Source organism: Cricetulus griseus (assembly GCF_003668045.3).
Source record: "Cricetulus griseus strain 17A/GY chromosome 1 unlocalized genomic scaffold, alternate assembly CriGri-PICRH-1.0 chr1_0, whole genome shotgun sequence".
Taxonomy (NCBI): Eukaryota; Metazoa; Chordata; class Mammalia; order Rodentia; family Cricetidae; genus Cricetulus; species Cricetulus griseus.
Genome location: NW_023276806.1, coordinates 49,162,391 through 49,185,996, shown reverse-complemented (window position 1 = coordinate 49,185,996; position 23,606 = coordinate 49,162,391). Strand labels below are relative to the sequence as shown.

At 46.9% G+C, this 23,606-nt stretch overlaps 1 protein-coding gene and 1 pseudogene across 3 annotated transcripts; both read right to left on the bottom strand.

Annotated features, from left to right (window-relative positions):
• Positions 1–2,619: 2,619 nt before the first annotated feature.
• LOC100768110 (glutathione S-transferase Mu 6) lies at positions 2,620–7,461 on the bottom strand. 3 transcript variants are annotated; one of them, XR_003481192.2, is made up of 9 exons: positions 7,301–7,461; positions 6,967–7,042; positions 6,457–6,521; positions 6,070–6,151; positions 5,873–5,973; positions 4,890–4,985; positions 4,694–4,804; positions 3,200–3,365; positions 2,620–3,079 (listed from the first exon to the last, which is right to left on the bottom strand). XR_003481192.2 is itself a non-coding variant. In XM_027395464.2 (8 exons), the coding sequence occupies exons 1-8, from the start codon at positions 7,334–7,336 to the stop codon at positions 2,990–2,992; spliced, it is 657 nt and encodes a 218-aa protein (XP_027251265.1). In that variant the 5' UTR covers positions 7,337–7,461; the 3' UTR covers positions 2,620–2,989. The 3 variants fall into 3 exon arrangements, 2 of the variants coding, with proteins under 2 accessions (XP_027251265.1, XP_035306988.1); XM_027395464.2 differs by lacking the exon at positions 3,200–3,365; XM_035451097.1 differs by lacking the exon at positions 3,200–3,365 and having other exon boundaries at positions 6,967–7,132; positions 7,301–7,442.
• A 5,172-nt stretch (positions 7,462–12,633) lies between these two features.
• LOC118238004 lies at positions 12,634–22,825 on the bottom strand (annotated as a pseudogene).
• Between the last annotated feature and the right edge of the window lie 781 nt (positions 22,826–23,606).

The following is a 23,606-nucleotide window of genomic DNA, read 5'->3' as shown; positions in this document are numbered from 1 at the left end:
AGCGACAAGGCAAAAGCCTTCCAATTACTCCGCATAATCACCAAGTCTACCATCATCTACTACTTGATAGTGGCTAATCTGATGTGTGTGAGGCATATCTTCAATGTAGTTTCATTTTATGTTTCTCCAATGTTTAGTGATTTTGAGCAACTTTTATGTGCTTATTGGCAATTGTACATCTCCCCTAGAAAAATGTCTATTCAAGTATTTCGCCCAGGTTTCAGTTGTTTTTTTCTTTGTTGTAGTAACCTGTGTGTACAGGTATGTTCAATAGAACACAACCAGACCAATTCCTTATGTGGAGTTTGACATCCAGCAGAGGTATTCAAAAACAAACGGGAAGGATAGGGAAATGACTCAGTCTACAAAGTACTTGTATGCCATTCAAGTACAAGGGCATGAGTTCAGTCCTTTCAAGGTCAAGCCAAGTGCTGCTGTGATGTGAACTGCTAATCCTCAGGCTGGGGAGATGGAGACTCTCTGGACTTACTCTGTAGACAGCTTACCCAAACCAGTGAGTGCCAGGTTCAGTGAGAGATCTTGTCTCAACAAGTGAGGAAAAGGTAGCTTGAGGAAGAGACCTGATATCAACTGCTGACCTCCACATACAGGTGTGCACACACATGCATACACACACACACACACACACACACACACACACACACACACACACTATCCACCATTCACGGAATGTATTTTCTAACTTCTGATATAGAATGATATAACATTACTCTGTTTTAATATTTCTGTCTTCTTAATTTTTATATACTTCCATAACATCTTTTTCCTGATGTTGTTGCATTTGTGTTTAAGCTGGTGTTTAATAAAGGCTGGCTTAAAGGATTTTGACCTTATCAGATTAATCAATGCTTCTCTTCAATGAATAAAGGAAATAATCTCTTATCTTACAAGCTTTACTTTGTAATTAATCGCTTATTTCACAGTGACACGCACAACCTACCTATGAGTGCTTATTTCTTCACTGCTGTAGTAGGCAGCAGCTGGAAGTTGGCATAAGGACAATGCCCAGTAGGGCTTTCCTCCAATCTGTTCCTAGACAGTAGGAAGTGCTTGACAAAGGCCAGAATCCATGATTCGGCTGCCATTGAGGATCCTGCTCGTTGGATGCTTCTTCAATGAGTCCAGCTCCTTGGTGGGTGACCTGACAGCACCTCTAGTCACACACTGCTGCTTTGGGGCCTAGGAAAGTAGACCTGCCCATCTCCAGGTGCTCACAGTCAGGTGCAGCCTCTTAAGTGCTTGGGTGAGAGTGAGCCTCCGGGCTGGATTACAGCACCTCCACATGGAAAACCTTCTGTACCTTGTCCTATGGTTATTTCCAGAGCTCTTCCTCTAAACGCTGGGACAAGAATCTCTAAAGCAAATCTTCACAATTTCCTGAATGTTAGCAATATGCCAGACACTGTGGGACAGGCCAGGATCAACAAGGCCAGGATCAATGAGCTGATGATTGAACTTGTTGAAGATCCCACAACACAATCACCAACAGTAGGGAATGCTTACAGCAAAACATCTTGGAATGAGAGATGACTTCCAGGTGAGGCCAGACACTGAACCTGGAGCCTGCTCACCCTTTGCCCATCAGCCCAGCACCTGTCAGATGGCAGGCTCACAGGTAGGCATGGCCAATGCGGGTACTACACAGTGCAGGATTAGGAATGAGGTACTCCTGTAGTGAAGGGACCAGCTCCCCATTTCAGCAGCCATAACAGCCTAGCACGTACTTGCCTGACCACTAGGAGGTCAGATGTCTGCCTCGTGGCAAGGAACCAATCAGAAGTTAGCTGGTGGTGCTATGCTTTACGGCTCTGGGTGTGCTTTACGGACAAGTGCACAGCAGTGATGTGCAGAGCATAGCAACCGCCCGGGGAGGGCCTATGGGCCATAACCACCAGTTGACCAATCAATACAGGGCAAACCCTCCAAGCCTGGAGGCACACCAATCCTGAGTCTGTGTGTACCCCTAGACACTCCCCTTATGCTACCCTATAAGATCTCTATGCTGTGGCTTCGAAGCGTCTTTCCTAGCCATCCGCCATGGTGGATGGATGAAAGGCCCGAGCTAACATGGGGTTAGCTCGTTAAACAACTGCAATAAAGCCTCTTGCGTGTTGCATCAACTGGACTGGACATTGAGTTCTTGGGTGACAGTCCAGATTGGAGATTCCTCAATCTGAGGGTCTTTCAATAGAATCCCACTGTCGGGGGACATTGTGATCTCTCTCTTTTCAAAAAGATTCATTAATGTATGTATGTGTGTCTGCTTGCCTAAGTTCATGTGCACCAAGTGTATGTGAGGGTCCGAGCAGGCAGCAGACAGCATCAGATTCCCTGGAGCTGGGTTTACAGGTTATTATGAGCCACCATTGTGAACCAAATCCAGGTCCTATGCAGGAACAGGAAGTGCTCTTAACAAATTAGCCATATTTCCCATCCCTGTGCATGATCTTACTTCCTGCTTGATTGAGAGCCCACCCCCATGTTCCCATCACCTAACTGTCCTTAGGAATAACAGAACAAAGACTGCACTCCTCTGAATCACAGGAAATAAGTGCAGTCACGCCTCCGAATCACAGGAAAGAAGACACGACACAAAGCAAGTGTGGCTCATACTTTACTAGAGACCAAACAAGGCTGGGCCATCCCGCTATGGAGACGGAGCCTGCATACCAGGCACTATGGATCTTTGGGCAACAGTGGGGGGTGGGGTAGAGTAAAGGCATCAACTGAGCTACTGAAAGGACAGTGGGGTTGTCTGGGAAAAAAAACATGACAGAAGCAAACAAGAGAAGAAAGGGACTTTGCCAAGGGTGAGGCTTGAGTAAAAAACAGGATTCTTGTAGAGGGGAAGGTCATGAAAAGACAGAGGCAGAAATGGGGGGCTGATGCAGAGAAGTTACTGGAAGCTAGCTGCAGCTCAGTCAGTGTCCAGGGAACCAGGGGTTGCCAATACCAGCAGTGCAAGGTCCTACTTGTTACCCCACGTGGCCTGTTTTAAGTACAAAGGGCTTGGGAGGAAGCGGTTAGTCTTCATGTAGGCAGAGATCTTCTTCAGGCCCTGTGAGTGGGAAGGAGAAAGCAGGACCTCAGTTTTGCAAACTCATTCTAGGAACATCCAAGAGACTTTAACATCCAGATGTAGAAAATCCACCCAACCACCATGCAAAATCAGGCCCACCATCGCCATTCAGCAGGGATGCTGAGGTACCCAGAGGTTAGGGAACTTCCTCATTCTCCAATGGCTAAGAGGGTCAGCCCAGCTCTGTGGCCTCCACTCTGCTCTCTGTGCACTCCCCTCCCGACTCCCATAGTGGGCGCTGTCACTCCTGGCTGCATTGACATGTCTATGACAAAGAGAAATAAGGATCCAGAAAACCCAAAGGGCTGAGAACTTGCATGTGAGGCTTAGAAGAGAGCCCAGGTCCCACCCAGTGACTCAGCAAACCCTGAGTGTGAGTGGAGAGGGGGAGGGGACTTCAAAGTAAGGGGCAGCCAGCTCCAGCTGTTCACCGGAAGCCTCTCCACTTGAAGCCTGGGCGCCATCTCCCTGAGCCCCAACTAACCCCATCTATGGCTCTGATGCAGTAGAGTGTGTTACAGGACACCTCAGCAAAGAATACACAGGTCATTTCTAAAGACCAATAGAGCCAGAGCTACCAGCCCCCAACAAGCTACACCCATCTGTGCCTACAACTAGGGCTTCTGGACTCAGCTCTTGCACACTCCCAAGGCCACTCCACTCCAGAACCAGGGCTGATAAGAACTAACTAAAAATTAAATGCATCCCTTGATGGAGAGTGGAGAAAGAGAAACACTTCCAGGTTGAGATCTGTTGCTATACTAATGGCGCCAATATGCAAATCTGGAAAATGAAAAAATAAAAAAGTGGGTCTTGTTCATGTCAAACCAGAGAGTTCAGCATAGCCATGATTAACTGTGGGCCAGCCAGCACTTTAATGCCACATGCATCTCTGCTGTGCCTACTGCTTCCAGAGGCACTCAGTTCCAGAATGGCCTGCTGGGCCTGACCCTGTGCCACACACAGAGGAAAATTCCAAAGAATCTGAATAAAAATAAAAGTATGATCTCACTTCATAGAGGAACATGAGATATGAAAGAAGAGAGGGAGGCGAGAGCACACCCACCAACAGAACTCAAGATAAAACTATCCCCCGGGAACAGCCCAGGATCACGATGCTTCCCTAGACATGAACATTAAATATGACCACTGAGGACATCTTGGTTCTGCACATCAATCTGCCTTGATCTCGGCCTAATGGTTGCAGGAACAAACACATTCTTCACATGTTCTGCATACCACAGGTCCTGGGCAGGAAACTCAGGCTGTACAAAGCCTGACTTTCCTTTTTGCACAAATCAGAGAGACACTGAATGCTGCCTTTAGAAGCCAAAGGCAGTCAGGAGTCCAGAACAGTCTCTGCTGGAGCTAGGACCTTCGAAGATTCCTTCTCAGTCCAGAGGGACACCTAACTCTATCCAGGTTGCCAGATGTTGAAATGATACATTGACTCCACAGATCTAAGAGGCTGCTCAAGGGTCCTGGCTGGCTCAGTAGTTCCTTGTTATTCTTCTTTTAACCCCCGGGACTAGGGGAGCATCCTGGAAAGGGGAAGGGAAGGACATACAAGAGGATGGGGGATCAGGGCATCACCTCAAAGCGGGCCACAAAGTCCCTCAGGTTCGGGAAGGCATCCAGGCACTTGGGCTCAAACATTTGATGCTGGTCAAGGACATCATAGACGAGGAAATCTGCAAAAGTGATCTGCAGGAAGCCAGGGTCAGTGGGATGGGATCTGGTTACCTGGGAAGAATGGCGGCTCCTCCTCTCCACCAGTTACCCTCTTTACCTTGTCCCCTGCAAACCATGGCGATGTGCCCAGGAACTCGGAGTAGAGCTTCAAGTGATCTGGGAGGCCCTTCAGGAACTCTGGCTTCCGTTTCTCCTGAAGCAGAAAACAGCTGTCACCACCCTCATACAGGCTCAAAGGGATCAAAGTATGGCCTGGCAGGGCTGGGCAAAGGAGCAGGCACCTTCCTAATACTGGGCCTGCAGGATCTGACACCTGCTGTTTTCATGGTTAGACGCCTATCTGCTAGTTTCATTTCTCAGGAGTGATTGGAAGTTAGAGGGGATGCCACACTGGCCCCTGAATTTGCCACGACTGACATCTAACCTAGGACTTTGTGGGCAGCTGGCAGCTTCTTGACCCAGAGGTCCAATAGAAGCACAAAAGCAAAGTACTCAACAATATCAAGAGAAGAGATGAAGTGACTTCTAAGCGATGATACAAGAACAAATACTCCAACACTTTCGGAGTAGGGTGAATATAGCTGAACAGTGTTGGGTGTTGAAAGGGGCAGTGGTCCTCCAGCTGACCACAAGCTGCCTTTTAGCAAGAGGACCTCATTTGTGCTACTACTGAAATTTGTGCTCTGGGAAAACTGTTCAGTGTGTTTCCGAATACCCAGGACTTCTTTCCCTCTGGTTTTCATCTGTGAACTTCAGGAGTAGTGGTTGGTGGGTGAACCGGACCAGGTGGTACATGGTAGTGGTCAAGGTCAAAGTTGAAGAGAACTGAACATATGACTTAACTAAATAGGGAATGAATTCCCAATCATTGGTGTCATGACAATACCTCAAAACTTGGAATTGACACGTGGTGTTTATTGACAAAATGGTGGTGGATTGGGAACTCAACATGTTGGTAGGATAGGAAAGCTTGGCAGATCAGTATGGGTGGGTTCAAATTCCAGACAACAAGTGTGGGTATGAACACAAGCCCTTAATGCCTCCTACAAAGCCAGGCTATGCCACACAGGAGGGACTCACAAAGTCAGGGCTGTAGCAGAGTGTGCCCATCTGAATGCGGGTGTCCATAACCTGCTTCTCCAAAATGTCCACACGAACCCTCTCCTCTTCTGTCTCCCCACCTGCAGCACACACAGCAGAGACACTCAGCATAGCCCACCCCAGCCAAGCCCAGGGAGGTGACCACCACGCCCCACCCTGCAGCCAGCCCCACTCACATAGGTTGTGCTTGCGGCCAAGGTAGCGCAGGATGGCGTTGCTCTGGGTGACCTTGTATGGCCCATCAATTAAGTAGGGCAGCTGGATAGACAAGCAGGGACAGTCAGATGTGTTGCAGGCTCTGTGCACCCCTTCCCTGGGTAAGGACAGACACAGGGCCTGGCATTCAATGTGCCCGGCATGGTGAGCTCTCTATGAACACACTGAATAGGAGAGCAGGGACAGATGACATGAAGAGCTGGGGCACAGCCCATCACAGAAACACTGTACAGCCACCAGGAGCGGGAGCAGAGAGCTGAAGCTCTGATCCCAAATCCCTTCAGCCAGGTGAGGAGATGAGGTGGGAACATCATGCCCTCCCCAGACCTCCCTTTCCCTGCACCTACATTGGGGAAGTCCAGGCCCAGCTTGAATTTGTCATTCAGCCACTGGCTTCGGTCATAATCGGGAGCTGTAGACAAGATGGTGTGAAAAGGGATCACCGGCATCTAAGCCTCCTTACCTAGTACCACCCCCACCCCACCCCCAAAGAGTCAAGGGTGGGACCCCTTGTGCAGGGAATAGTAGTCTGACCCAGTCAATCTTCCATCCCAAAGTGGTACACTTGAATAGTGCCATAATGGCTGTAGGCCTTCCATGACTAAGGCCTACAAAAGCACTAAGCCAGTACTGGGCAAACCTCAGCCAATTACAGTCAGAAAAGGGCCGGCATACCAGAACCAAGGTTCTGTATTGAGAAACAAAGATGCACCCTAAAAGAGGTTTCTCGAAGGGAATCGCTCTGGGTTCATCTGGAGCTGAGTCACAGAGCTGAGACACAGGGAACCAGGCAGAAGCCGCTGGGCACCAATAGGACAGAGTTGGGAAAGAATCTGACTAAAAAAGAGTGTCATTACCGTCCCCCATGGCGTATCTCTTCTCTTCATAGCTTGTCTCTGTGTATTCCAGGAGCAGGCGGATGGCGTGGCCCAGCTGAGAGAGATGGCCGGTAACAAAAGTCACAGTTAGGGAGATCCTAGATGTGTGACTTCACCTCTTCTAGGAAAATCTCCCCACCTTTCACTAAAAAGAGAGATGGGGGAGAGGGAGGGAGGCAAACAGAGTGGAGGGAGGGACTGGGCAGGGTGGCTCTGACAGAGACAGGTAAAGGGCTCAAGAAAAACCTGTTGGGCATCTTCCTTTGTGTTGACCCTGGGCTCTTCCCACCTGGGGGCCCAACCTTTCACTCACTCCACGGATATCCCAATAGCCCAGAGTCACGGGCATGATTTCTGTTCCAGCCTTGGAGACTGCAGTCAGGCCACGGGCAGAAGACTCCACTTGCAGAAGCAGCGCACAGCGTGGAGACTGAGCAGTTCCAGAGCGGCTCTGCCCCGCCCCTAAGTGAGCCGACCCCGGAACCATAGAGCCCAACTCACCATGACTGTAGGAGTCAAAGCCAATCCAAGCCCAGGGCTATAATCCGGAGGCGGGGCTGAGTTTTCAGAAACCAAAGGCAATTATAGGCAGACCTGCTCCCGTCTGCCCCCTGCTGGATCCTTCTAGATCCTGCGGTATCCTTGGAGACGCCAGCTATGACCTGTTCTGCTCCTCTCCTTTCCTTGTGGACGGGTTTTCACAACTAGACTGTGGGAATCTGTCATTCAGGGAGGCTCAGATCTCAACGTATGGATAAAAAAGAATTCTCTCGGCCTAAGAGTCTATTCTTGTACCCATCACTGGAAGAAAGAACTCTGCCAATCTAACAAACTCCAGGCTTTATTGTCCCACAGCCTGGAGGTATAGGAGCAGTGAAATGGGAACGACCCCAGCTGGACAGGGCCAAACAGAAGAGAAGTTTCTGTGTCTTTGGGGGGAGACGATTTGGGGGCTGTCTGAGTTACTTTCCTATTGCTGTGACAAACGCCATGACCGAGGCAGCTGTGGTGGTTTGAAAGAAAATGACCCCCAAAGGGAGTGGCCCTTTTAGGAGGTGTGGCCTTGTTGGACGAAGTGTGTCACTGTGGGGGCAGGCTTCGAGGTCTCTTTTCTCAAGCTTCACTCAGTGTGACAGCCGACTTTCTGTTGCCTCTGAGTCAAGATGTAGCACTCTCAGCTCCAGGACCATATCTGTCTGCATACCGTCACGTTCCCTCCATGATGAAAATGGACTGAACCTCTGAAACTGTAAGCTAGCCCCTTCTCCCCCGCAATTAAATGCTTTCCTTTATAAGAGTGGCTGTGGTCATTGTGTCTCTATACAGCGATGTGAACCCTGAGACAGCAACTTACAGGAGACCGTTTAATGAGAGTTTAGAGTTTCAGAGGGAGAGTCCACGACCATCATGATGAGAAGCATGGCAGCAGGCAAGCAGACAGCGGGGCATGGTGCTGGAGCAGTAGCTGAGAGCTTATATCTGATCTATAAGCAGGAGGCAGAGAGAGAACTGATAGGAAGTGCATGAGCTTTTGAAATCTCAAAGCCCACTCCCAATGACACACCTCCTCCAGCAAGGCCACACCTCCTAATCCTTCCCAAACAGTTTCACTAACTGGGGACCAAGACTCAAACATATGAGCCTATAGGGGGCATCTCATTCAAATCACCACCAGAACCCAGCTCTTTGGTCATCAAGCTAGTGACTACATAAATGAATGAGTACTTTGGCCATATCTGTGAACTAAATCCAAGAATCAGATACAGAGGGCTTCTGAGATTGAAATGTTCCCATCACCATGGACAGAACCCTGAACTCAACATCATGAAGTGGCGAGGAGGGACCAGATGCCTCTCCTGATTCTAAGGGACAACCGGATTCTGTCCAGAGAGGACCTTGAACGACTCAGCAGAGGACCCAAGTACCTAACAGTCAAACTCTCAGCTGTCCAGCTCACTGGTTTCAGTCCTGGCCCAAGCTCCTGCCTCATCTCATGTGTGTTTGGGTACCAAGAGAGTGGCTCAAATGTCTTGTAAGTCACTGTGGCACCTGTGGTTAAAACTCAAAGACAAAACCTTACCAATGTTACCTGAGAGCAAAGCCTCTCTTTTTCAGGTTCTTAACATCAGTGACTTTTAAAAGCAGAATTTAAAACAGTCTCAAGGGGCAGGGGGGTGGCTCACTTGGTAAGTATTTTCCAGGCAATGCTAACCCATATGAAGAAGTTTGTCATGGTGGCAGACATTTATAAACCCCAGTGCTGGGGAGGTGGAGACAAAAGGTTCCAGCAGGTTTCCTGATGCCTGTCTAGCTGATTCAGCAGATTCCAGGATGTCAACTTCTAACCTTCACATACACGTGTACACATGTGCACACACAGGAACACATATACACAACTTAGGGGGCTCAGGGTCATGAAGTCAAAAAATTTGCTAAGTGGGGAGGCAGAGGAATGAGTAAATATTTGAACATTTACGTGAAGTTGGGAAGTAATTGAGGCTGAGAGGGAGGAGAGAGAGAAGCAGAGGTCCTCTGGCTACCTAAGGGCTGTCTACTAGAAAGCTCATTGATGAATCTGAACGGGGAGCATCCAGCAACAGGTGAACAGAGGTAGGGTCAAGGGTTCCATGTTCAGCCTTCATGCTGAGCTACTTCTCATTGATTGAGCCTGTTACTTCCAGGGGTGCAGAGATTATCTGAACCAGCTGGAACAAAGCTGTGGCACAGGCCACAGGCAGAGGTGGAGAATTCCAGACACACACTCTACTCTCTAGGAGCAGAAGGTCCACTCTGGGAAGAATCCACTCTGTTCTGACATTGATGAATAGTAGTGTTCACTCAATACAGTAGGATGCTCTGAGCGATACCGGTGGCAGCATGTGGCCTGGACTGAATTATAAGTAGCTTCAACAAGTTCAGAGGAGACATAGGACCTGTCCAGCAGGGGGCATGAGATGACACGGAAAGTCTGGGCTAAACAGGTTCTGGTCACCTGACTGGAGATACTAATAGCATGGTTTTTCAAAATGTCTGTCTGTCTACATGTAGCCCACATAATGACTAATGCTCAGTATTTCCCCTCTGGTAAGTTCAAGTGATGGCCCCTGGCAACCCCTGCCTCTCCACCCCACAACTTGTAGGTAGCCCCTCTCACACAGACTGCCGCCAACATTGTAGGTGTTCCTGACCTGACTATAGCACCCTGTACCTCACCAATAAGATGTGATTGGCCTTGACAGCTACTGCTCCACCCTGTCTGCATGTTGGGAACTTCTGCCTTGGGCTGTGTTCTCTCTCTCTCTCTCTCTCTCTCTCTCTCTCTCTCTCTCTCTCTCTCTCTCTCTCTCTCCTCCCTCCCTCCCTCCCTCCTCCCTCCCTCCCTCCCATAATTGAGATACAGCTCCTTCTATGGACAGGAGTATCAGAGCACACAGGCAGGGAGTTAGTCTTCCCCTCCCTGGTAAAGGGCCCCTCCGGGTAGAAAAGCCCTAAACGGAGGACTGCATGCAACACAGGAACACTGTCCTATCACGTACTAACTATGCCCTTTGTTCTTCAAGAAGCCCTTGTCCAGAAATGTCCTTGGGACTTTCAAGCACTTGTTTATGCCAGAAATACAAAAAAACATAGTGTATCTTAGTCTAGTTAAGTGATATCAGCCGACCTTGGACCCAGTTCCTTGAGATACAGCCCTTCCTCTTCACTCCCCCAACGGGGACCTTGAAAGAACAGGCTCTGAAACTTCCTTCAGACTCTTACTGTGTCCTGCCGCCTGCCTACCAGCGATCTGCAAAACTCTTGCGTACAGGTCAACTCGATTCAGTGCCCCCTTCTCTTCATGAACCTGAAAAGCTAACAAGGAGAAAGTACCCTAAAGAAGGAGGCTGAGACCCCGAAAGACTCCATGGAGGAGAGATGCTTAATCTCCTGGAATCTCCCCAGGAGATGAACTGTCTTCTAGGTTGCTATCTCTCTGAGCTGAATCCTACAGCACAGATGCGAGTCATGTTTTGTTGCCTATGTCTGCAGTATTCATCTTATTCTGCTTCCAGCTGAGACCTTCAAGTCGATATTTTTATCTCTTCTAACTGGGAACACAATATTCAGAGATCTTTTTCATTTGCAGTTTTGCCTTCTTTATTTTATCCTTAGGATATGAGAATGAAGCTACTCTTGATTCCTTTCTTTAATTATCACACTTAAAATTTCAAATCTAACGTAGCATTTGGCTTTTTTAATGGGGACATCTGAATTTAGGGACTGTGCAGCAACCACCTATCATTCTTTGTTTTCTTTCTTATTTATTTGTCATATTTACTGTGGCAAATTCTATAACATCACATTTGCCATCGTGTCAGTTCAGTATTGCCATGTGCATTAATGTTGGCAGCTGCCACCACTCTGTGACTCTTTCCCTTTTTGTAAACAGGAGGTGCTATCAGCTGTCCTTTCCCTCCAGCCTTCAGAAACCGCCATCTCTGTGACTGTGGTGCCTTCCTTATGTGTCATAGCTGCAATAAGGAATGTATGCACAGGGTCATATGCCCAACACTCGAGTAGCAGGTGGCACTATCTCATGAGGTGGTAGAAAATTTAGAACATAAGACGGGGAGGAGGAGCAAGCGGAGGAGCCTGGGAACGGCTCCTTGAAGATGTTCAGTCTGAGGAGCCTCCTGCCACACCCTCTTCCTCTCACCCACCAAGAAGTGAAAACCAGCCTCTACCACATGTTCTGGCCGCCATGATATTCCACTTAAGCACATAGGGCCACGGGCCTGCGGGCCAAACTTTCTGAAACGTCAACCTAAATACATTTTTTTGCCCTTGTGTCCTGCCTGGTATGTCAGAATGATAGGGAGAGTAACTAATATAATCAGAACTGTAAAATGCTTACAGTGTTATTTTTTTAAACCAGTTTTAATGGTTCATTGTGTTCCTCCCTGGAGCCTATGGCCTTCCCAGCCATGACCCTTTGACCAAGTTTGCATACAGTACCAGGGGTGGGTTCTGTCCTGTGAATGCAGGCCTCAAATTCAATAGGAGTGTGGCTGGTCACTCCCATAACAGGCCACTATTGCGCAGTGGGCACATCTTGTTTTATCATGTATCAAAATAGCCCTCCTCTGAAAATTATTCCTCTGTGTTTCTATATTGCATTTTCTTTTCATATTCATTTGCAAATGGGTTCATGGGTTTCATGTAACGTTAAGTCTTTACTTCATCCGCCCCAGCCCCGACGCCAAGAGGGTGCCCAGAATATCACACAGTCTTATATTAATTTACAATGCTGCTGGCCAATTGACTAGGATTTCTTAAATGCTAGCTCAGTCTTAATTATCATAAATCTATATATTTTATAAGACTTATCTTATAGAGGACGCCTTCCTCTGGGACGCATCCTCTTCCTGGGATCACATGGCGGCTCCAGAGTGGAGAGCAGAAGGAAGAGAAAAAGCAAGAGAGTGATTTCCTGCTTATATTCTGAGTCTGCCTGCTATGTCACTTCCTGCCTGGATCACAACTCTTCTTTACTACAATTTTCCAGAATCCTCCTTTACTCCTAGTCTCGTGTAACTTGCTTCTTCATTGGCCAACAGTACTTTATTCAACAACCAGTAAGATAAACACACAGAAAGACATTCCCCATCGATTTCATTCGTATTTTATTCACCAGAACAATACTTCTTTGAACATGGACATACAAACACACATTTAACTGGCCACAGTGGCACAAAATGAAATTGTAAGGACTGGGAAGCTTAGGCAAGAAGATTACAAGTCTTGGCCAGCCTGGGCTACGTACATAATTTTCTGGGCCAGTTTGAGAGCTAAGTAGAGAAATTTTGTCTTAAAAAGCCAAAAATAGTTATTTAAATCCACTATATATGGTACATATGAATTATACATTATATGTGCATGCATATTATATATGCACCATATAGATATGAGCTTTGAATTACTTTGAGTATATGCCTAGAAAAGGAATTGGTACATCATAAGTAATTCTATCACTTATTTTATGAGGAACAACCTAATTTCCATAATAGCTATAGCACTTTACATTCCCAGAGACAAAGCAAAAATGTTCCAATTACTCCATATAATCACCATCTGTAATTACTGACAGTGACCAATCAGATGTGTGTGAGGCAGATATTGAATGCAGTTTTGTTTTACATTTCTCTGATAAGTAATTTTTGAACACTTTTTCATGTGCTTATAGACACTTGCATATCTTTTCAAGAAAAACAAAAGTCCATTCAAGTCCTTTGCCTGAGTTTGAGTTATTTGGTCTTTTTGTTGCATCACTCATTGTGAGTGGAATACGTTCAATGGGACGTGTCCAGACCTGTTCACTGTATGGCATCTATGACTTCTACAGAATGATATCCAGAAGAGGAATTGGAAAAGAGCCAGAGGGACTGGAGAGATGGCTCAATGAAGTACTTGCATAGTGCTCATGCTCACCAGTCTGAGTCTAATTCCCAGCACCTGTGGGAAAGCCAGGCAAGGAAGTATGAGCCTGTCAACTTCAGTGCCAGGAGATGGGGACAGGATGAATCCTGGGACTTGCTAGCCAGACAGTTCAGTCAAATCAGTGAGATCCAGGCTCAATATGAGACAAAGTCTCAAAAAAAAAAAAAAATAAGGTACAGAGTGATTGAAGAAGACATCTGATATTGTCAACCTCTGATTTCCGTATACACACACACACACACACACACACACTTTTACTCTCATTTAATATTTGTGTCTACATGTTTATCTCATTCCCTTTAACTTCCATTTTTCCTGTTATTTAGTCTGTGTTTGAGTTAGGTTTTTGTGTTTGTTGGTTTGTTTTTACTTTCATTGATTCTTGGTGGATTTTACATCATGCTTTCCAATCCCACTTACCTCACCATCTCCTGGAATCTGCCCTTTGTCCTGGCAATCACCCCAATAAAAAAAAAAATTTAAAAGAAAAACCAAAAACCAAACCAAACAAAAAACAAAAGAAGAAGAACCCTGTCATGGAAGCTGTAGTACGGCCCGCTGAGACACACAGTTTACCCTTTAGTCTACTCATGTGAGTCAATGTTTAATAAGGGCTGGATTAAAGGATTTTGATCTTATCAGATTAATCAATACTTCTCTTCAACGAATAAAGGGAATAATCTCTTATCTTACAAGCTTTACATTTTAATTAATCACTTATTTCATAATGACCCTCACATCCTGCCCAAGAAAGCTTACTTTCTCACTGCCGTAGTAGGCAGCAGTTAGAACTTGGCATAAGGACAATGCCCAGCAGGGCTGTCCTCCAACCTGTTCCAAGTTACAGATAAGAAGAAGGAAGTGCTTGACAAAGGCCAGAATCCAGGATCTGCCACCAGCAGAAGATGCTTCTTCAATGAGCCCAGCTCTTTGTGGGTGAGCTGACACAAAATGCCCACAGCACCTCTGCTTACATACTGCTGGACTTGGGCCCAGGAAAATTGGCCTGCCCTTCCTCAGTCACTCAGTGGCAGCTGCAGCCTCAGAAATGCTTAAGTGAGACCAGTCCTCTGGGTCAGACTACAACAGCTCCACATGGAAAATCTTCTGTACCTCATTCTATGCCTTCTAGGGGAACCATGGTTATCTCTCGAGCTCTAATTCCTAGCATTGACAGAAGCATCGAGAGAGAGAGAGAGAGAGAGAGAGAGAGAGAGAGAGAGAGAGAGAGAGAGAGAGAGAGAGACAGAGAGACAGAGAGAGAGACAGAGAGAGAGACAGAGAGAGAGAGAGACAGAGAGAGAGACAGAGAGAGAGAGAAGAAAAGCAAGTCTCAGTTTCCTGAACACTGACAGTACACCAGACATTGTCATTCATAGCAGAGATCAAAAGTCTAACAATGCCTGGATCCTTCAAAGGAGCCTATGATTGAGTTAGGTGAAAACACCCACAACTCCAGTCACAAGCAGCAGGAATACTTATAGGGAGACATCTTGAGAAGAAAGAAGAATGTTCAGAAAACTGAACATTCAATTCAGGAAAAACTTCTAGGTGAGAACAGATGTTGAGCCTAGGACCTGCTTACCGCTTCCCATCAGGCCAGCATTGCTTCAAAGCCGGACACACAACCATACACAGCCAATGGAGGTATTGCATAGTGCTGGATGGTGAGGGAGCCTGACACAGAAGGAGCATCCTCCTGCGGTAATCTCAGGGTCGGAATTTTCAGAGGACATCCAGAACCATATCTGATTGAGAGTTCCAATCACAGTCTCATGACCCAGCTCTTCCTAAGAACAAAACAATGGGGAGGGAGCTAGGAGAATGAGAAGGGGAGAAGAGGAGAGGTGCGGAGGACATGAGGGAGCAGAAAGGTTGAGTCGGGGGAAGAATAGAAGATAACAAGAATGGAGACACCATAATAGAGGAAGACATTTTAGGTTTACAGAGAAATCAGGCACTAAGGAAATGGCTGGAGATCGACAAAGATGACACCAGCTAACAACCTAAGCAACAGAGGAGAGGCTTCCTTAAATGCCCTCCCCTATAATGAGATTGATGACTGACTTATATGCCACCCGGTAGCCCTCATCCAGCAGCTGGTGGAAGGAGAAGCAGGCACCCACAGCTAATCACTGAACTGAACTGGAATCCAGATGCAGAGAAGGATGAGTGATGAGCAAAGGGGTCCAGACCAGGCTGGTGAAACCCACAGAAACAACTGACCTGAACATCGGGGAGCTCTTGGTCCCCAGACTGAGAGCTGTGATACCAGCATAAGACTGATGCAGACCCCAGGAACATGGGGTTCAGTGAGGAAACCTCAGAAATCTACGGGACCTCCTGTAGTAGTCCAGTACTTATCCCTAGCATAGGTGTGGACTTTGGGAGCCCATTCCACATAGAGAAACACTCCCTGAGCCAAGACACATGGGGGTGGGCCTAGGCCCTATCCCAAAGGATACGATAGACTCTGATGACCCCCCCCATGGAAGGCCTCCGCATCTAGGGGGAGCAAAAAGGATACATGATAGGTAGGGTTTTAGTTGGGGGGGAATAGAAGAGGAAAGGAGGGAGAGGGAACTGGGATTGTCATGCAAAACAATCTTGTTTCTAATTCAAATAAAAAATTCTGCAGAAAAAAAAGAACAAAACAATGAACACCACTCAACCAAGTCAATGGAGTCAATTAAGTTGCTCAAAACAAAGCCCAGGACTGTCTGGCTAAAAACTATAGAAAAATAAGTAAGAGAATGAAAGAACCAAAAAGTGACGAGCTCACATGTAGAGCCTTCACAATAACTAGGGGGAAGAGAGACACAATGCTCCTGGTAGAGGAGAAAGAAATGGAAGAGGCAGAAAAGGGGGGGAAGACGGGTGCAGAGGGGACAGCAGGACCCAAAGATGGTTCAAAGTCCAGGGCCCCCGGGGCTCTGACAGGTCTTTCCTACCAGTCCCAGCAGTGCAGGGTCCTACTTGTTTCCCCACGTGACCTGTTTTAAGCACAAAGGGCTTGGGAGGAAGCGGTTAGTCTTCATGTAGGCAGAGATCTTCTTCAGGCCCTGTGAGTGGGAAGGAGAAAGCAGGAATTCAGTTTTGCAAACTCACTCTAGGAACATCCAAAAGACTTTAACATCCAGATGTAGAAAATCCACCCAACCACCATGCAAAATCAGGCCCACCATCGCCATTCAGCAGGGATGCTGAGGTACCCAGAGGTTAGGGAACTTCCTCATTCTCCAATGGCTAAGAGGGTCAGCCCAGCTCTGTGGCCTCCACTCTGCTCTCTGTGCACTCCCCTCCCGACTCCCATAGTGGGCGCTGTCACTCCTGGCTGCATTGACATGTCTATGACAAAGAGAAACAAGGATCCAGAAAACCCAAAGGGCTGAGAACTTGCATGTGAGGCTTAGAAGAGAGCCCAGGTCCCACCCAGTGACTCAGCAAACCCTGAGTGTGAGTGGAGAGGGGGAGGGGACTTCAAAGTAAGGGGCAGCCAGCTCCAGCTGTTCACCTGAAGCTTCTCCACTTGAAGCCGGGGCGCCATCAGGCCAACAACCATCACCAATCGGCAGGGATGCTGAGGTACAGGAACATGACTGACTGCACCATTCTGCAGATTAGGTATGACCACTGGGTATGTCTTGGTTCTGCACATCAATCTGCCTTGGTCTCAGCCTAATGGTTGCAGGAACAAACACATTCTTCACATACTCTGCATGCCACAGGTCCTGGGCAAGAAGCCCAGGCTATACAAAGGCCTGACTTTCCTTTTTGCACAAATCAGAGAGAGATAATGGAGGCTGTCTTGTAATGATATATTATTTGTGATTTATTAAAGCTTGACTGAGGATTCAGAAAAGCAAAGGCAGCCTCAAGCTACAGAGATCAGGCAGTGGTGGCACACACCTTTAATCCCAGCAACCAGAAACTAGGATGTGGTAGTACACACCTTTAATCCTAGGACTAAGGATCAAGAGGTGGACGGATCACTGTGAATCCAAGACCACCCAGATCTACACAAGATTGAATCAGTCTAAAAGAGAATTATAGCTCACACCTTTAATCCCAGCACTAGAGGGTTGTAAAAGACAGGAGCAAGTAGTATGAGGCATTCATTCTCCAGCCATGCTGAGGAGAGGTTACAGTCTGAGGCTTGGTGAGAGCTTCTGGAGATAGGATCAGCCCATTCAGTCTGAGGTGGAGGTAAGAAGCTAGTTGCCGGCTGCGTTGCTTTTCTGATATTCAACTTGGAGTTTGAACCCCAATATCAGTCTCTGGGTCATTTATTTTTCATGTTACACTGTCTGTTGAGCTGGGGATGATCCAAGTCATTTATTCTCTGGGGCTCTGGTGTATGGAGAAGGGACACAGTTCCTTCTCTAAGACCAGAACATGCTTATCAGAGCCAAAAACCCTGGGGCCAGGGCTTTGGGGATTCTGTGGCTTCAGATCCTGAGAACCCAGCTCTTACCACTGGACAAGAGTATGGTTATCAGTTCCAAGGCCACTGTGTGCTCATATTGTAATCTTCTTGAGATATTCCACATTCTGTTTGTCCAGCATTGCTTGATTAGCTTTCAGCTGACTTCATACCATTTCTCCCCCAGAAATAGCATGTAAGATGCTATACTTCTTAATAAGGTTCATTGGCATAAGTCACAGCTTGTGCAAGATCTCCCAACCCTAGCCTTTACCTTCTCTATCTTTTTCATCTCCTGGCCACCTCCCACTTAGGACCCTGTCACTGAAGAACAACTTGCTGGTCCAGGTCAGCTGCCTTTAGAAGCCAAAGGCAGTCAGGAGCCCAGAACAGTCTCTGCTGGTGCTAGGACCTTGAGCAAGCAGCTTGCTCTCCACAATGGCAGATTCCTTATCAGTCCAGTGGGACATCTAACTCCATGCAGGTTTGCCAGCTGTTGCAATGATACATTGACTCCACAGATCTAAGAGGCTGCTCACAGATCCTGGCAGAAAGCCAGTGCTCAATAGTTCTTTGTTCTTCTTCTTTTTTTTTAAAGAATTCTTTTTTATATAGATTTTATTTATTTTATTATGTGTACAACATTCTGCTTCCATGTATATCTGCACACCAGAAAAGGGCACCAGATCTCATTACGGATGGTTGTGAGCCACCATGTGGTTGCTGGGAATTGAACTCAGGACCTCTGGAAGAGCAGTCAGTGCTCTTAACCTCTGAGCCATCTCTTCAGCCCCTGTTATTCTTCTTTTAACCCTTGGGACTAAGGAAGCATCCTGGAAAGAGGAAGGGAAGGATATCCAAGAGAAAGGAGGATCAGAGCATCACCTCAAAGTGGGTCACAAAGTCCCTCGGGTTTGGGAAGGCATCCAGGCACTTGGGCTCAAACATTTGGTGCTGGGCAAGGACAAAATAGACCAGGAAATCCCCAAAGGTGATCTGCAGGAAGCCAGGGTCAGTGGAATGGGATCTGGTTACTTGGGAAGAATGGTGGCTCCTCTTCTCCACCAATTACCCTCTTAACCTTGTCCCTTGCAAACCATGGCCGAGTGCTCAGGAACTCGGAGTAGAGCTTCAATTGATCTGGGATAGCCTTCGAGATCTTTGTCTTCTGTTTTTCCTGAGGTAGAAAACAGTTGTCACAACCCTTGGATATCAGAGCTCAGAGAAAAGCTGACTTCATTGGGCAGTGTGGAAGAGTAGTCTATTCTGTAACACTGGGTCTGAGCCAAGGTGCAGGCTTCCATGTACTTACATCACTGTTTGGTCAATCAGACCTACTCTGTAGCAGAGTTCAGTCTAAGGACAAGATGGAAACACCACACTAATATTAGATGGGAATGCCACACTGTCCTTGGATCTGTCACCACTACCATTCAAACCAGGCATGTTAGGTGTATTACACCAGGATGTTAGGATGGCTGTTAGGCTCTGCACCAGGAAGTCCAGGGAAACCAGAAAACCAAAGAAATTAACAGTCTCGAGAGAAGAGACCAAATTATTTCTAAGGTATGACACAAGAACAGGGTCAATATTTGAGCAGCATGAGCAAAGTTGAACCATGGTTAATGCTGAAAAGGACAAAGGTCCTCAGGCTGACCGTGAGCTGCCTGTTAGAGAGAGAGAGGCCTTGAGTATTGCTTCTACCAGGAACTCAGCTCTTTGAAAACTGTTGGGTAGATTTCTGGATATATTAGATTTATTTTCTTCTGGTTTGAATCTGTGCACTCGAGAGTGGTTAGATGATGTATGACCAGTTAGGCAAGATGGCACACAGCCATGGTCAACTTCAAAGTTGGAGAGCATTCTGAATACAAAAATTTATATATGCAAAGAACTCAAGAAACTAGAAATCAAACTACCAAATACTCCAATTAAAAAATGGAGTACAGGGGGCTGGAGAGATGTCTCAGCGGTTAACAGCACTGACTGCTTTTCCAGAGGTCCTGAGTTCGATTCCCGGCAACCACATGGTGGCTCACAACCACCTTGAATAAGATCCGGTGCCCTCTGCTGGCATACAGGCAGAAGACTGTATACATAATAGATAAATAAAATCTTAAAAAAAAATGGAGTACAGATCTAAACAGAGAATTCTCAACAGAACAATCTCAAATGACAGAAAGACACTTAAGGAAATGCTCCTTAGTCATCAGGGAAATGCAAATCAAAATCACTCTGAGATTCCATCTTACACCAATCAGAATGGTTAAAATCAAAAACACCAATGACAGCTTATGCTGGAGAAGATGTAGAGAAAGGGGAATGCTCTTCCATTGCGGTGTGAGTGCGAACTTGTACAGCTGCTGTGGAAATCAGTATGGCAATTTCTCAGAAAATTAGGGATCAACCTACCTCAAGACCCTGCAATACCACTGTTGGGCATATACTCAAAGAAAGCACATTCATGCCACAAGAACATTTGCTCAACTATGTTCATAGCAACATTATTTGTAATAGCCAAATATTGGAAACAACCTAGATGCCCCTCAACTGAAGAATGGATAAAGAAAATGTGGTATATTTATACAATGGACTATTACTCGGAGGTAAGAAAAAATGACATCCTAAAATTTGCAGGTAAATGGACAGAGCTAGAAAAAAAAAAATCCTAAGTGAGGTAACCCACAACCAGAAAGACAAATATAGTATGTACTCACTCATAAATGGATAGCAGAAATAAAACAAAAGATATCCAGCCTACAATCTATAACCCCAGAGAAGCTTGAACCTTCTTTCAAATGGAAGTGGATGCAGAAGCAGATGCAGAAATCCACAATTAGCCAATGGGCCAAGCTCCTGGAGTACAATCGAAGTAAGGGAGGAACAAAAATATGAACAAAAGAGTCAAGACCATGATGGGGAAACCCACAGAATCAGTTGACCTGAGATAGTGAGAGATCTCTGACTCAGGTCTGACAAATGGGGAATCTGCATAAAACCAAACTAGACTCCCTTAATATAGGTGACAATGGTGCGACTGGGACAATATATGAGGCCACTGGCAGTGAGTCTAAGACCTAACACTAATGCACAAACTGACTTAGTGGAGCCCATTCTATATGGAGAGATACCTTGCTCAGCCTAGACACAGGGCTGTGGGGAGTGGAGAGGTGCCTTGGTCCTGCCTCAACTAGATGATAGGACAGACCTAGTAGACTTCCTGTGGGAGGCCTTATCCTCTACCTAGAGCAGATGGGAGGAGGTTTTGGGAGGAAAGGAGGGAGGGGGACTTGGGATTGGAATGTAAAAACTAAATTAATAAAAAAAAGAAAAAAATTATTACATAGGAACTAAATGCCAAACCATGGCTGTCACAATAATACTAAGTATTTCTAATCATTGACACACAGTGTTAAATAATAAAACTTGGGGGTAAAGGGGTGAGTGTGTTGGCTGAATAGGAAACCTTGGAGAATCAGAACAAATGAGTTCAAATACCAAACAGGACAAGTGTGGGCATGAACACAACCCTTTAACTCCTCCTGCAAAGCCAGTCTATGCCATACAGTGGGGACTCCCAAAGTCAGGGCTGTAGCAGAGTGTGCTTGTCTGCATCCGACTGTCCATAACCTGGGTCCCCGCAATGTCCACCCGAATCCTCTCCTCCTCCGCGTCTCTCCACCAGCAGCACACGGCACAGTCTCACTCTCAGCATCCCACCCCAGCCAAGCCACGAGGATGGCTTATGTCCCCTTCCCTTCAGCCAGCCCCACTCACACACGCTGTGCCAAGTCAGCACAGAATGGCATTGCTCTGGGTAATCTTGTGTGGTCCATCAATCAAGTATGGCAGTGGGACAGACAAACAGGGACAGTCAGATAGGATATGAAGTCCCAACATTCCTTTCCTGAGTAAGGACAGACACAGGGCCTAGCACTCAGTGTGCCTGGCACAGTGAGCTCTCTCTGAACGTGCTGCCACTCAGTGGAAGAGCTGGGACAGATGACATGAAGAGCTGGGACACAGCCCATCACAGGAACACTGTGCAGCCACCAGGAATGGAAGCAGGAGAGCTGAAGCTCTGATCCCAACCCCCTTCAGCCAGGTGAGAAGATGAGGTGAGGATGCCATGCCTTCCCCACACCGCCCCTTCCCTGCACCTACATTGGGAAAGTCAGGGCCCAGCTTGAATTTATCACTCAGCCATTGTCTTCAGTCATCATTAGGAGCTGTAGAGGACAAATAATGTAAAAATGTTACCTCCCCTGTACATCCTTCCCTTCCCCTGGAAGCCTCCCAATACATCAGGACAAGTCTCCCTAAGGTAGGGAATCTGTGAACCAACCCATGTAGTCTAAGGTTTCACAAGTAAATACTCCTTCAAAGGCTGCAGGCCTCACATGACCAAGGTTTATAAAAGTAATGGGCAAACACTAGGCAAACCCCACTCCCAGGATTATGTATTGAAAAACAAAGCTGCACCCTCAAGGACGTTTCTAGAAGGGATTCGCTCTGGGTTCACCTGGAGGAGAGCCACAGAGCTGAGACACAGGGAACCAGGCAGAAGCCGTTGAGCACCAGTGGCAGAGTTGGAGAAGAATCTGACTAAAATAGTGTCACCACTGTCCCCCATAGCCTATCTCTTCTCTTCATAGCTTGTCTCTGTGTATTCTAGGAGCAGGAGGATAGTGTGGCCCACCTGAGAGATGGCCAGTAACAAAAGTCACAATCATTGAGGTCCTAAATGTGTCACTTCACCTCCTCTAGGAAAGCTGCTATCTCTATTCCTAGCAGTAGAGCAGGAGCAAGCATAGGACTCTTGACAGGGAACAGATAGGAGGCTCTAAAAAACACTGAAGACCTCCAGGAACCAGGTCTAACTCTTCATTGTGTACCTACACTTAGTATCCTAACCTTTTGACCACGGATATTCCAATAACCCAGTCATGGGCGTGTTTTCTGTTCTAGCCTTGGAGACTGAGCAGTCAGGCTTCAGTAGAATGGACTTCCCTTTCAGATACCACTGCACAGGGGGCAGTGTCTACTTGCATGTGGTTCCTGAGCCCTTCCTGCCCTACTCACAAATAGGACAACACACAAGGCCTGAAGCCCAACTTACTACACGACTGTAGTGAAATCCAGTCCAAAGTCTTTCATCTCCAGGGGCAAGGCTGAGTATTCAGATACCAAAGGCAGTGATTGGCAAGCCTGCTCTAGTGGCTCCCCACCCATAGCCCCTCCCCCTGCTGGGTCCTCAGGAAGTTGGCAGTGCCCTGGAGACCAGCCAGATAGGCAAAGAACAAGGCGGTTCTCCCTCCTTTCATTACAGGGCTCAATTTTCATACCTAGACTGTGGGAATCTGCCATCCAAGGAGACTCACCCTCAATATAAGGACCAAAAAGGCATGCCCTCAACCTGAGAGTTTAATCCAGCACGTATCACTGCTTCCCGGACTACTCTAGTCTGAAAGCTATCAAAACTTCATTGTCCCACAGCCTAGAGTTACAGGAATAAGAAGTGACCTGGGAATGACCCCAGGACAGTGACAAACAGCACAGCCAGAGTCTTTGTGTTTCCTTTAGGGGATTGTTTGGAGACACAGGCCTTTGATCATCAAGCTAATGAGCATATTAATTAATCAGTACATTGGCCAAATTTGTGAGCTCAGTTCAAGAACCAGACACATAGGGCATGGAGACTTGGGGTGTCCCACCACCT

What these genes read in the sequence shown, in the direction of transcription:
- LOC100768110 (XM_027395464.2), bottom strand. Translation starts at nt 7,336, where the DNA reads ATGCCCGTGACTCTGGGCTATTGGGATATCCGTGGA. An exon ending in TGGGCCTGGACTTCCCCAAT is followed by an intron (nt 6,152 to 6,456) that starts GTAGGTGCAGGG and finishes TTGTCTATCCAG; the next exon opens with CTGCCCTACTTAATTGATGG. An exon ending in CATGGTTTGCAGGGGACAAG is followed by an intron (nt 4,805 to 4,889) that starts GTAAAGAGGGTA and finishes GGCTTCCTGCAG; the next exon opens with ATCACTTTTGCAGATTTCCT.